Source organism: Buteo buteo, chromosome 17 (genome assembly GCF_964188355.1).
Source record: "Buteo buteo chromosome 17, bButBut1.hap1.1, whole genome shotgun sequence".
In the NCBI taxonomy this organism is placed as follows: Eukaryota; Metazoa; Chordata; class Aves; order Accipitriformes; family Accipitridae; genus Buteo; species Buteo buteo.
The window spans coordinates 957601-972118 of record NC_134187.1 but is presented as its reverse complement, the minus strand read 5'-3'; the positions used below and the strand labels follow the sequence as shown (position 1 = coordinate 972118).

At 41.0% G+C, this 14518-nt stretch overlaps 1 protein-coding gene across 1 annotated transcript in view; it reads right to left on the bottom strand.

Moving 5' to 3' along the window:
* Window positions 1-14518, bottom strand: part of RAB10 (RAB10, member RAS oncogene family) — a 46660-nt gene that overhangs the window by 7266 nt on the left and 24876 nt on the right. Inside the window, exons 2-3 of the mRNA XM_075048841.1 lie at window positions 12773-12833; window positions 1874-2012 (exon numbers count right to left, since the gene is read on the bottom strand). Coding sequence (XP_074904942.1) covers window positions 1874-2012; window positions 12773-12833 — 200 coding nt within the window. The remainder of the gene's footprint in view (window positions 1-1873; window positions 2013-12772; window positions 12834-14518) is intronic.

Genomic DNA, 14518 nt, shown 5'->3' with positions numbered 1-14518 from the left:
GCAAAGATTAAGATACCATGTAGAATAAGACTCCAAAAATCTTAACTTTTCATACACACACACACAAAACTGCTTACACAGCAACAGACTTCTTTCAAACATAGCCAGCCCCAATACGGAGAACTGTGCACTTGCACAACTCAACTAATTCCTACTAGCCCAAAGCAAAAGTGCATGGCATAGTACACCTCTGCAGAATGTGCGAACTTTAAATAATGAAGTATTTAGCAAGGATGAAGGCGTAACATCTCTAGGTTTCCTGGTTATTTCTAAATGAAGCCTTAAGTATGTTGTAGAAGAGCCTCCTTGCACAGAACAGCAATTCAGAACAGCAGTTTGCTTATTAAAAATCCTCCTCCTTGAGAGAATATCCTTGGCAATATTAACTCCTTGTACAATCAAAGCACTTAGTTATTCCCTTCACAACTATCATTTGCAATAATCCTGTATGCGAGTGCGTAAAACCTGCCACAGCGAGAAGCCTCAACACTGCATCTGGAACCCCAGAGGATGACTTCACCCATCATTTCTGCAAATGCACTCCGTTAGCGAGCTTCTTCCATGATAAAAAAAGCTTCCTAAGGTGTCACACGTCCCTTATAAAACTGCAGTAACCATGCAGTCTTCACAATACACCTGAAATCAGATGCAGAGGTTTGTGTGACACAGATTTAAAAACATGAGGTCAGCAAAACCACTTGCTACTCAGACACAATGGTATGAATGAGATCCATTACCCAACTTCCTGGATACTACTGAATTTTTTAAATAAAGCAACTGCGGAATCTAAAGGCCTTGGTTTCAAGTTTACATTCAACTCATTGCTGAGTCTCTTCCTGTGCTGCCTTAACTCCCCCCAACCTCCCTTCTGTACCCACCAAAACACGTACCTTTCCATAAGCAATATAGTTTCCCATTTCTCATGCTAGGAAATTAAAGTCCCAATATCACATTTTTGCTCTTTAACAACCTTTCACCAGCTTTAATGCTTCAACTAGCAATGCTTGACAGCACCCATCTGCTGACGGTCAGTTCTACAGGGCTGTCTTGCTTTCTAGGAAAATAATGAAGCTGGAAAATCCAAACATTTATTCCATTTGGGAATAGCATAACAAAAGGAACAACTAACAGTTGTGCCACTCTAACATCTCAGAACTCCAGGAGAACGAACTCTTGGGGATCCAGGCACTAAATGTTTCCACATCAGTTTATTCTGCTTCACTTGTCCTTGCTTGAAATCCTCCTAGCCTCCTTGTTTGGTACTCCTCTAACAAGGATACAAATCAGCTATGCAGGTTTGAGTAGTTTGCCAACATTCAACAACAGCAGTTTGCCATACTACCTGCAACAGCCATGATAAGCTTGCAAATATTTCATCAATTTTGAGGGAGCAAAGGTGATCATATTTAATTATCTTCGAGGATTTACACAGTCATCCTTATAAAATAGGTTAGTACTAGAAGTGACATATTCTACAGCTACTCTACAGCTTATGGCTTAGTGTTGCTCCTCTGCACACCACCTTGTGGTGGCAGCTCCTCCTGAAAACTGCAGCGCCCAGAAGATGTATTCCTTACCTCTAAGTATTCTCCAGCACAAAGTTTGCTTATGTACAAGTTTGACATTTTAGGACACCAGTAGCCCCTGCGTAGTGCCATGATCCTTCACGCCATTGTTGAGGGGAGGCTTGAGGTAAGGAACATAGAACATAGGACGGCCAAAAACCAGAACCCAAACCCCTGTGTTAATTTACACCTTCTGCCAGGGTAGAAGCAGAAGCTGCCATCCAGAAGCTGAGTTCTGTGGGACTCATCACATGCTCTATGGGTCACAACAAACAGCTCAATTCCAAAATCTTAGAAACATTACTCACCTCATCTATGTTTCTGAGCCACTTGCTGATGTTTTCAAAGCTCTTGGCATTGGTGATGTCATATACTAGCATGATCCCCATGGCACCTCTGTAATAGGAGGTGGTGATGGTGTGAAATCGTTCCTGCCCTGCTGTATCCCTGCGGAAAACAGACAAGAGTACATATCAGAGGCATACTCTAAAGAAACCAGCATGGTATATCTACCAGACAAGCGTGCATGGCCCAGCACATGCTGTATTGCACTACTACCAAGGGATGTGCAATGTTTTTGAAGAACGGTAGGACACACTCCAATGTGCATCAGCAGCAGCTTCAAGGAAGCCCCACTCCCTCCCAGATGTAGCTGAACACTCGGAGAACAAAAAGGGCAAGCCTCAGCAAGCCAGGCTCATGAGGGTACAGAAACATAGGGTTTGAAGCTTCTCTTTTGGATTTTATTTTACAGGCGATTGTTTTTTTAAAACCACACTTCAGAGTCAACTATGACAGAGACAAAAGACACGGGTCTGCTTAACTGGGCTTACAGGACTAAGGCGTCAAGAAGATGAAGCTATCTGTTGAACAGCAAAGTGGTGAACAGCAAAGTGGTACGTTGCAGTAGCTCTTCTGGTATACTACCACAATAAGTAAACCCAGTATCAAGTCGTGGTAGAAATTAGTTAATTTTAGACTTTGTATTTTTATTGACAACTTGAAACTTGCACCCAAAAGGAGAAACTGTTATTGCCAAGTCTCATATCTCAGGAAGCATCTCAAAGACTTCTGAGCCTCTGAGGAAGCCAGTAGCAGACAGCATGAAAACAGGAGTAAGAAATCTTCTACCAACACTTTGACAGGACTGTGAGCTCCAGCAGTGGGAACATCTGAATAACCCCAGAAATGTCACTGTCCCAGACACCCTCTCCTGTTACTGACCAGTTTTTCCCAAATGAACATAAAAATAAAAGCTCTATCTACAATTTTTAAGTTACATACCATAACCACTGACCACCCTGATTAGACATGGCACAAACCCAGCAGACTCAGTACTCAAGTTTCTGTAGGAAGTTCCCAAAATGTTGTAGGTTGTTTAGCAGTGCCACTGTCAAAGACAGGAGAGTCTGGAACTGCAACCAGCTATGACCTGACCCAATTATCCAGTCAACACCACCATGATGCCTGCGAAGATCCGTTTTCATTTCAGCAGCTGCTGAGCAGCCACGAAGACAATCACTCAACATTTTCTGGAACTCAGACTTAACACTGAGAGGAATTTTGTTTTCAGATCAGTTTTATAAACCTTTAAGTTGGTCTTACAAATGTATATTCCTGAAATTTTAGATCAAAGTGTATTAAAAAAACTAGAACATGTACTGTAACATTAAATTGTTGATTTCTATAAGCAATATGCTGAAAATTGATCATGCAAGATTAATGACTATTTATATTCCCATCTCATTCTGAGATCTTTGATGGAATGCATGAGATTTGGTTAAACAAACCTGCTTGCCACTACATTGAGAATTAGTAGTTAATCACATATTCTACAGTGTCTTTTGGAGGACATAAACCTAACAGATTACATGTTTACAGACAGTTTTCAGTGACACTATTCACACAAGAAAGACATGGGCCTGTTGGAACAGATCCAGAGGAGGTCACAGAAACAGTCAGAGGGCTGGAACACCTCTGCTATGAGGACAGGCTGAGAGAGTTGGGGTTGTTCAGCCTGGAGAAGAGAAGGCTCCGGGGACACCTTATTGCGGCCTTTCAGTACTTTAAGGGGGCTTATAAGAAAGATGGGGACAGACTTTTTAGTAGGTCCTGTAGCGACAGGACAAGGGGGATGGTTTTAAACTAAAAGAGAGGAGATTCAGGCTAGATATGAGGAAGAGACTCTGTACTGTGAGGGTGGTGAGACACTGGCCCAGGTTGCCCAGAGAGGTGGTCGCTGCCCCATCCCTGGAACCATTCAAGGTCAGGTTGGACGGGGCTCCGAGCAACCTGATCTGGTTGAAGATGTCCCTGCTTATGGCAGGGGCTTGGACTAGTTGGACCTTTAATGGTCCCTTTCAACCCAAACCATTCTATGATTTGATGATTCTATGACAAGGTAGAATCAAAGGTGTCTCCAAATTTAAACCAGTCTAAATTGAGATTACACATTCCCTAACCGCCTTCAGAAAGATAGTGTTCCCCCCCAACCCACAGATCCACACTTCCTTGCTCACAAATGAGTAACCTCAGAAAAGATGATGGACTGCAGTTGAACTAGTTCAACTCATTTCCCTCTCAACTGTTCCTGAGATCACACTAAATGCCTTGGCAGAACATGGACACCGCCAGGCACAGACTCCTGTGAAAACTCACCTCTCCCCACCGCCCCACCACCTACAGTTGAACCAACAAACGCTGACTGTAATTGCCAAATCAATTTGTTTAAGCACACGTCAGATTTCTGGCCAAGTATCAGTTGGCCAATGGGAAGTAAATGAAAAGCCTTGAAATCAGAAAATGGCATGGAGGAAAAGCTTCTGAGATGCAGGGGAAATGCTCTACAAAGTTTCTTCTCAGAGTCTTATCAGCTCTGTTTGGCTCAGACCCCAGGATCACAGTTTTGAGGCTGATTGCTCCTGAGATTTTTATCTTCTCCTAGGAGATGACAAATACCAAGAAGAGGGCAAAGAGCAGGGGAGGAGGAACAGGGGCAGGTCCTAAATCCAAGCACCACTTTGTTCAGAGATGTTCTGACAGGCCATGCTGCACAGAGGTCTGGCTCACTGGCAGTAGCCCCAAGAGGCCATCTAGTCCATTCCCTGGCTCTACAAAATGTTGAGGGATACCCACATTATTCCTGAAAGATGCCTGATCTTCTGCTGGAGACCTCTGACGATTGCTGTCTTGAATCCCCCTCTCTCATCTCCTTTCTGTCCCATTTGGAAGTGTCTCCTCATGGCACACTTGGGTCTTCCTTAGTGCAAATTAAGGGCGTCAATCCTTGCTTTACCTTTCATAGGTAACTAGAGGAGTTAATTTCCCTTCTTTCTACAACTGATTTTGCATACTCAAACACAGCTCTTGCACCTTCTCTGAATCTTCTCAAGCCACATCAAGTTCTTTAGACCTTACTCACTGGCCAAACATCTAAGATACACAGCCTCACCTGTTGCTCTCTGGACTCCCTCCAATTCGCCCATGTCTAAGCGAAAACCAGGACAATACTCCAACTTACCAGCCTCATACAGGAATATTTGCTAGAAGACTTGGGCATGCCTGTTTATGCATCCCACTCCCTTTCCTCATAATTAAGCAGATTTTTCTGACATTTGAGTAATTGATTATACATACTGAACTTGCTAACTTTGCATTTGCCTCTACTGAATTTCACAGGACTTTTTTCAATGACATTTCTCCAATCGGTCAAAAGCAATCTGAATTATAATCCAGTCCTCTACACAATTTATACTTTGCAACTTCATCTTTTCCTGCTTAGCTTAAATACAATAATCATACTCTCTATTCCCTTATCCCAACTGTTAAAGAAAACATTGTCTATCATGAAACTCAAGACAGACTCCTGCAAAATATCTCAACAGAACTCTTACTCACACATAGTTTATTTTCCCTCACCATGAGTTTTGTATCTACTTGATAGCATCTTCACCTAAGTCACTTCCCCCTAACTTGCTCATATCAAGCAGGACAGTATCAGAAAAGCCTTACCAAAAACATCAAGACATACAGCATCTGCTGTTTTTCCCCTCTTGACAATGCCAGTAGCCATCACAGTAAGAATTCAGACTGATTTTACAAAACTTGGCATTGGCAGCACTTAGTTGTTACTCATTGCTTGTCACGTCCTATGCGCCTACAACTAACTTGCTTAGTTAACTCCTCCAGTGTTTTTTCTGGCAACTGAAGCTAAGCTAATGGATGAAAAGAAAGCTGGAGAGGGAAAAAGCAAAGAACCTGGAGTGTTCCCCCCCCGCCTTTTTTTTTTTTTTTTTTTAATAAGTACTATATTTGCCCTTTCCCCTTCTTAATGGATTCTCCATTCATTATTCAGAGATAACTCTTAATGGACATGAGATTAAAGAACTGACTGAAGCAAACAGAGGAAATGAGTTATGGTTTTCAAACTGCCTACGACTGATGAATCCACCCTGAGCAAATGGCACAAGACAGTCGGAGACCGCATGTCTTGTTTACTGCCCCTGCTTTCCATTCTTTTGTTCAAACCCCTAGTATGTAAGAATATGCTTCAAAGCTATGGGTGTGCAATAAATCCTTGATGTAGGCAAAAACATTTGTGGAAGCTAGCTAGCTCTCCAAGCTAAAATACATGTAGACAAGGACTATTAAGACAGCCAAGGAAAATGCAGCCCTACTGCACAGGAGGAAACTGAGAGAACTTGGTTTGTTTAGCTGCAAAATGAAGACAAAGAAGGTTGTCCTGTGGGACTAGGGAAAGGAGAAGCACAAGGAAAGTGAAGAATCTATTTAAGTTATTCTCATGCCAACATTAAAGTATGCATAAGCTATATCATATTAGAGGTTTAACCAACAGAAAAAGGAATTTCTGGGACAGCTTTCCGGTTGACCTAGCAGAGACTAAAGAAACCTTAAAACGTACTATGATTTGTTTATGAAAGATTTACACGGCTGCAACAAGGGATTATATCTGATGATATGTGAAGATCCTTCCAGTCACCATAGCTCAAAATAAAAGTCTTCAACATTTTAAACCAAATAATTCCTAGCAAAATAATCCTAAGAATTTTATTACTGTCCCACTGTTTCTTCTTATAATAGTTTTAGAACTATGCAGCAAATACTGAATTGAAGAAACTGTACTGCTGACATCAGGCACACTCTGGAAGCTTTAGCGATTGGGTCGAACACTTTCCTTCATATAGGAACATCTGTAAGATACTTTGTGACTGGGAAATTTCAGCTTTTCTGAAAAATATTCAGCCAGGGAAAAAAAAGTCTGTAAGTGAAGTATCTGATTGTTTTATAGGAAGTCAGACTGACATGCCAAAAGAGTCTCTTCCACCTTGAGCTACGCACATGGTGAATAGTCTCAAAAGCTCTCAGCAGCAAGAGTTAACTTTTAGATGTTCCTTGGGTAACTGCAAACAGTTAACTGTTTTTCAGTTTACTGCAGAAGCAATTTTATTATCATACTGCTTCCATACTAACACAACACTATCAAGTGGGATAGTTTCACACGCCACTGAACAGAAACAGATCAGTTGTCTTACCCAGCTCTGGAAGCTCTTCAGGATCTAGCCTTTTAGATCTCAACTTTCTGGTTTAATGATGCAAGTCACCGTCTTGCAACAAACCTGCACAGAGACTCCTGGGGCAGCAGTTCTGCAAACAAGCCTGTTCCAGGAGCACAAGAATCCAGCACTTTGCTAACTTGTACCTACTGTCATTCACCTCCGTCTATCAGAGTTCCTTGTTCTGGCTTGACAAGACACACTGCCCACTGACAGGCTGCCAGGAAAGCAATCTGCGTGAAAACTGATAAATGGAAAATTCACAAGTGAGGAATCAACAACTGTTAGTCCCCACAAACCCCTGCAAAACTAACTCTTCATACAGCTCTACCCATATATTTTAGTTACTCCTTAACATCAGTTTAAGCCTAGTTTAATACTGTTTAAGACTAGAACTTCATACACCACGTGGCTGCTTAAAGAAACTTACTAGTCTGACTTGGAAATGCTAATACGGACCTCTTGAAAAGGCTTATCACTCACCACTGCTCACATAACCCCTACCTGTTTATAATCCCTAAAAACCTATTCCTAAATACTGCAGTTATTTCTTGAACAGCTTTCTGCTCTACCCCATCCCTTCAGCATGCCACAGTCAGCATAAGGGTATTTGGGGTTCCCCTTTCTCTTATTTCATTTCCATTACACTGAACTAGAGCTTCTCCCAGAGTCTCCCACTCCTGCTGATGGATTTCCAGCAACTTTGATTTCCACTGTCCTTGAGCTTAAAGTCCTTCCTTCTCTTCTGTGTCTACTACCACTATGTATTTTTTAGATTACAGTAATATTTCCTTTCAGCTTCCGCTTCACCAGGATGAAAACCCCAGATCTGAGTTCTGTGCATTCTCAGAAGCACGTAAGAGCCATACCTGGTCAGGCCAGAGGTTTTCCAGCTTCCACTTCTGTGTAGTTCAAGGACTTCTGGAGCCAGAGATCACATCCATGTATTTAACAGTCCAAACCAGACTGTTCCTTCATGAAATACCTTGCAAACCCACGTACTTCTGCAGCTAACACAATATCCTGTGATGGGGAGTTTCAGAGCTTAACTTCATTTCCTTGTGTTTTGCACATGCCACCTTCTAGTCTTATGCTAGAACTAATGTTCTGGTATTAGAAAAGGCAAAGAGTTTTATCAATCTCTACCTACCTTTTCAAGTAAACTGATGATTTTTAAAATGTGCTTTGGTCGCTTGTCTGACATCCTGAAGAATCTTAATCTTTCTAGTTGTTCTTCCTAAAATAGCTATTACATCCTTCTGATCATCCTACTTACTCCTTTCTTTCTAGGCCATGCTAATCAAAATTGTATATTATGTTAGACTGTGACACTTCCCTGCCCACTGGAAATGATTGCACCCACGGTATCAGAAAAATCACATTTAATTTCTGAATTGCTACATTATGCTAATAAGTTTAGTGAATTACAGGATGCCTAAGCCTTTCGGTTTCCATTTCAAAGCACTTCTATCCAGGTTCCTGGAGTGTATGATATTACACTCTTCATAGCTGAATTTTTAGCTCTACTATTCTATTCTTCTAAAGCATTTCATCACTTTCGCAATAACTCCATCTTTTCCTGGAGCAGTAATCTCTCATTTTGGTTCTTTTATTCTCCCTCCCCTCTCTGTACTATGAGCATTACTGTATTAATATTTTTCAAGACATTCATCAGTGTCAACCCTCCTGGGCCCCACCCTTCATAACTACTTCTACTCCCAAATCTTTACTCTAATTCCTTTCTCCCAAATCCTGTACTAAGCCCACCATTGGTGACTTTCCATATTGCACCGTATCATATACTGTCACATCAACAACTTTTCTAAAGAGACAAACCAAGAAGACACTTGATTCTTCTATGTGTTTCCACCCAGAATTTGACATACCAGTAGTCCTCTTGATGGATCTGCCCTGAACAAGCTCATTCCTTCAGAAGGCCAGTCCCGAGAGCTGCGTCCCATCCTCCTCCTTGCTTGCAGCCCATGCACCACACCGGGCTTGCTCAGCCTAGCTGAGGCTCCTCCAGAAGCTCCCTGCACACAGACATAGTCCCACTTGCTACCCAGTCCCACCATTCTCCACTTCCTCTTGTCCCAACCTCCCCTCTCCCCATTTCAACATTGTTTTGCAACAGACACATTCACATTTGGAGCAATATGAAAACGCTTTAATCCTAGCTTGATCCTTAGTGAATAGCAACCCCACTTTTTAATAGCTATGAAGTATCAAGTTGCTTATCACCTCTGGCAAGGTTTAACTCAGCTTGACCTTTGTATTCTTGCTTTACTCCTCTATATATATTTCAGAGGTCAAGGCATGACTGAGATACTGCCACATCTGCTCATTTTCCAAACCTGGGGAGAGAGATAGGTAGCTGTCCCACTGTGCATGAAAGGAGCAGAGCTATATTAGGAAGTGCTGGTTTTATCTGTTTTCTGTCAAACTAATTGTCCGTTGAGACCACATCCCCACCCCAAGGTGTACAAAAGGCAGTACCAGCCACAGTAAAACACAGTGGCACTGCTTAGCAGGCAGCCAGAGACCAATTCCTATACCAGGACAACAGCATGAGAAAGATTTAATATGCAAGTGATGGAGGATTATACAAATCGGTGAGAGGCAGATCAATGTAGTAATTTTAAACTGAGGAATGGTTTATTTCTATTGCTTTCTGTATGTGAAGAGAAATACGCTTTTCGCCATGTAAATAACAAATGCTACACAATCAAATACTTAATCACTCCCACTGATGTAGAAACCTTATTCTCTAAGTGACAGGTTTGTTCAGCCATCACTTTTGCCCGTGATGGCTCACTGAACACAGCTCCTTCATAAACATTGAGCAACTCTATGCAAAGAAACTCTGTCATATTTGGGAAATGGCTAACACATACTAAGTTCTTTAAGGTACAAAATTCTGTCACCACCTGGCATTTTGCAAACAGCTGCATGTCACTATTGTGGAAAAAAAAAGGTTTCAATCTGGATAAGCACCAAGAACAATAACGATGATGATAATAATAACAGCAACAATGACAAGACAAAACTGTCTTTGCTTCTAACAATGAAAGGGACTGTCAGGAAGCAAGAAAACAGCATTACGAAAGGCTGGACAGAGATATGGTGGCACTTTGGAGAGCCATGGCTGCACTTACACTTGTGGAATGAGCCAATGTCATTGCACCCTGTATCCTGTCTCTGTAAACGACCAGAAGCAGCTCAAGATGTGCATACAAGAAACAGGGCAGACTGACAGGCAATCTCACAAATGGGACGATAGTTTTCAGATAAGGGGGAAAACCCACAAATGAAATAGCTGTCATTCCTCCTCTAAATTCTGAGCATGGATATGCTCCATAAACACAAGCACACCTACAATGCAATACTAACTGAAAGCACACAAGCGCCACAGGTCTCATCTCTTGTCTTTAACTGAAAGTCTGTTTTCTCTTCACCACCCGTCTTTTGTTATCTTCTGATCAGGTTAATCAAGTATGGAGCTGTGTCCCCATGGAAGCGCTACCTACGACTCAGAAGACATGTTCTGTTGATTCAGCTACATTAGCTGCTTCCTGAGCATTTACTCCAGTTGTAAAAGCATGACCCATACTCTGGACCCAAGAAAAGCTACAGGAACAGCCTCGGGTTTACAAGGGAAATGTTCCACTAAATGCATCCCTTGCTTACTAAACTGCAGCAGGAGTGAAGTGTAATTCTGGAAATATGTTACACAACTCCTAGAAGTACAGGGAGAGTTTAAATACAGGAAGTGGTGGTTAAATATAGATGCATTGCACAAAGTATCTTCACCAAAAGACACTACTGTTCTAGCCACCAAACCACTGCTAGGCAAAACTCCTTGTACAGGATTGGAAACAACAAAGCCTACTTTTTTTTTTATTATTATTTTAATTTTTTCCATCAAAGACGCATGCCATAGAAGCTTCGTTTTCTGCTTTCCAAGTTTCATTTCAAATGCAGAATTTTAAACTGGCAGGAACAAGAAGCAGATTCAGACAACAACCTCCCAACTTTGCAATGTTTAAAAGTTGTAATTTCATAAAACTCAGCTCACCCAAACCCCTCTTCCATAAGCCACTAAAACCCACAATGCATACAGCTTCATTATGGCTTGCTTCTTCGTCTATATACACATTAAGCATCCTCAGTATTCCATATTTTCAGTTTTTACATTTCATGATGATTTTTTCCTAAGTTTAATCTAACACTTCCTTTAAGTCATTCAAATGTTTCTACCTTTCTATCCCACAGTAGTTCACAGCACCTACTCTGTTGGGGTAAAAAATACAACACAAAACGATTGTTAGAAGTTATGGTTTGACCTGGGTTGAAAATCTGAATGTTAACAGTCTGATGAACACATACAGCAAGAGCCACCCAGCAAGTCAATCAGTGAAGCTGCATTACACCTGAATGCCTCTTTAGCTAATGCTCTCAGTTCCCAGCTGATCTATACCCATCCTTCCTCAGACAGCTCCATCTAAAACATTGCCCTTATGAACATGGTTACTCTTTGTGGATCCCTGCTGAAGCATTCCAGCGCGCCGAGTTACTTCATCACCCAACTGCTTCCTTATCAACAGGCTACGCAGTTCATACAATGAAATCAACTTCAACAAGCCTTTCCCTTGCAGAGCACAAAGCAAAATAACTAAGTTGGACAACTTCTGCTTGCAGGACTGGGATACAAGAAACAACTGAGACAAAGTGGACACTCAAAGCGATGGTAACGAGAAGGATTCAGAATACGTTCATTAGGAAGGATAATAAATCAGCCAGTTTTCCTCACACAGAGGAAGACCAGTGCTTCCTTCTAACTGGAACCCATTCATCTGCATCTACAAACATCATCAAGCCATAAAAGATTTTTATTAGTGGGGGAAAAAATGGGCAAATTCAAGTTCTAAACAAATTCAAATTCTGAACTCTCAGTAAAGCTGAAGAATGCACCAGCAATATGGGTACATGGTTGAGGAGGGAGTCTAAACAAACATGCAGGCTAGGAAAAGCCATTAGCTTTCCTCACCTGACTTGTTACAGGGCTATTAGAAGAAAAATCTCTAGTTAGACATGCACAGCAAGCTAAAAGGGAAGAGTTTAAGTTTTGCCTCATGTTAGACTATCCTACAGAAATGCAGCCATATTTTCAGCCAGCTGAGAAACTCTCCACTGTTTACCAGTGAGAAACATAAAATAAGTGCAGACGTGGATTACACTTTCTTGCTGACACAAAGCAAGGCTACTACTCAATTTATAGCCATAGATTCGAGGCAACTCCTAATTTTAAAATTCCAGTTTTAAAACACTTCCCACTAAATCACAGACTGCGAGGATCCTGTCCTCCCAAATGGGAGATTTGCCAACAGCCTGTCCAAAGGAGCAGTCAGTAACAGTGGTTACAAACGCAACACAGAGATCTCTTCCTCATTTCTTAAAAAATATTCAGGGGAATACACATGGAGCTTTACCACTACTGAAAATGCAAAACACAGTTACAAAATTAGATACCTGAATGTAATTCCAGAGAGAGTGAACTCTTCTCAGAAAAACCTGCATCTGAAAGAAGCCATCCAGAAGGATGCCACCCCATAGCTTCTTGGGTATATTACTTACCATATCTGTAGCTTGATCTTCTTTCCTTGTAATTCAACAGTTTTAATCTTGAAGTCTATCCCTAAAATAAACAAACACATAAGTAATTAGTATTTATTTACAAAAAAGCAATTCCACATAAATTCACAACTGCTCCAGACAGAAGAGCAGCTTTTTTCTTCTTTTACTGTAATGTCAGGTAAACCACGGATGTCCAAGTAAGCTGGAACGCAAGAGGAGCATGCCAACCAATGCAAGCAGGGCCTCAAAGGGTCTACAATCCGTCAATGGACACCTTCAGCTAACACTGTTAAGATGATCTGACTTATAAAAGCTTTTAAGTTTCTTGCTTATTTTTAAGAAATAAAAATATCAGGTTTTTGGAATTTTTCTGGAGAACTTCCAAAACCAAGAAATTTGGGAGTTTGGGTATAAATTTAAACACCCTAAATAAACAGCAAGCTGTCCTGTTTTCTAAAAACATTCTTTCCCCCACAATGATTAAACCACATATTTTGCATATGCTGAAAAATTATGTGAAATATTGTGGTGATTTTTTTTTTTTTTACACTCTTAAGACCTAATCCTTGTGAAACCACCATTTCAGAAACCTCTCAATAAAAAAAAAAAAGCCACTTTTCCCCAAGATTCTCCTTTCCATTAATCTTGTTCAAGTAACCTACCTGTAAGAATAACCTTAACTACAGAAATCCTAATGCTTGTTACCTGTTTAACATAACTCAAAGCAGTCAGGACAAGAGCTTACACATGAGCATGTGACAAGACTTCAGACTATTAAAAATAGTCATCTTGCTTTTTACACCGTGGAAACAAGCAGCAGAAACCCTAAATTGTCTCTTGAGCTAAACACACACATGCATGGTTTATAGATAGTCAACCTCAAGCTTCAATAATGTAAGCAGAAGGGTTTAAGCAACATGAAGCTTTCAACCAGCAATAAAAAGCAAGTTATCAGCATAAGCTGGCACCCAACTGCCATGTCTCTTTGTCTGGTTCCAGCCCTGGTCTAGCCTCTGACATGGTACAAGCAAAGTCAGGACTTGACAGCAGTGTGCAACCAGGACTCTCAACACTCAGAGTAAGCAGAGACCATTTTGACAGAGCATGAGTAAGGTTTTTACTTTTAATACCAACTAATACAAAATAATTCACATTAATTTCTGGCAAAGCTGAAATGGTATCGCAAGGAAGTTAGTTAACTACAGGATTTGCAAGGACTGAGGAGATGAAGGAGAGCTGTCCTGTGAAGTCTTAGGAAAGAAGAAACTATCAAACCGAAGACAGATCATTAGCCAAGATCAATACTGCAACCAGTATTTAATATTTTCATTATTAATTCTGGTATAATAAATTGTCCTGTTTGAAGTCTACCACTTACAAAAGTGAAAGGCACAGTACAAAGGATGATTAAAATAAGAAACTGATAATCTTGAAGACAATAAAAACAAGGGACAGGTGTCAGCAGTGCAAAATGTAACATTACATGGCTGTTAACTAAGAATTTATTCTGTGAACCAGCAGCTGTTTTCAGATGACAACAAAGAAAGACTGAAGGCTGAGAGATTAGCATTTTACTTTCACAGAGTAACAATGATCTGATGGAGAGGCAACCCTAGAATAAGCAAATACAACCTTGGAGGCACCTGGTGAGAAATTTCCATCCCAGGCAGGGAAACATGAATACCATTGTGTAAGACCTTAGTGAAACCTCATTTGTGCAATGTGTGCAAACTAACTGCTCTTCCC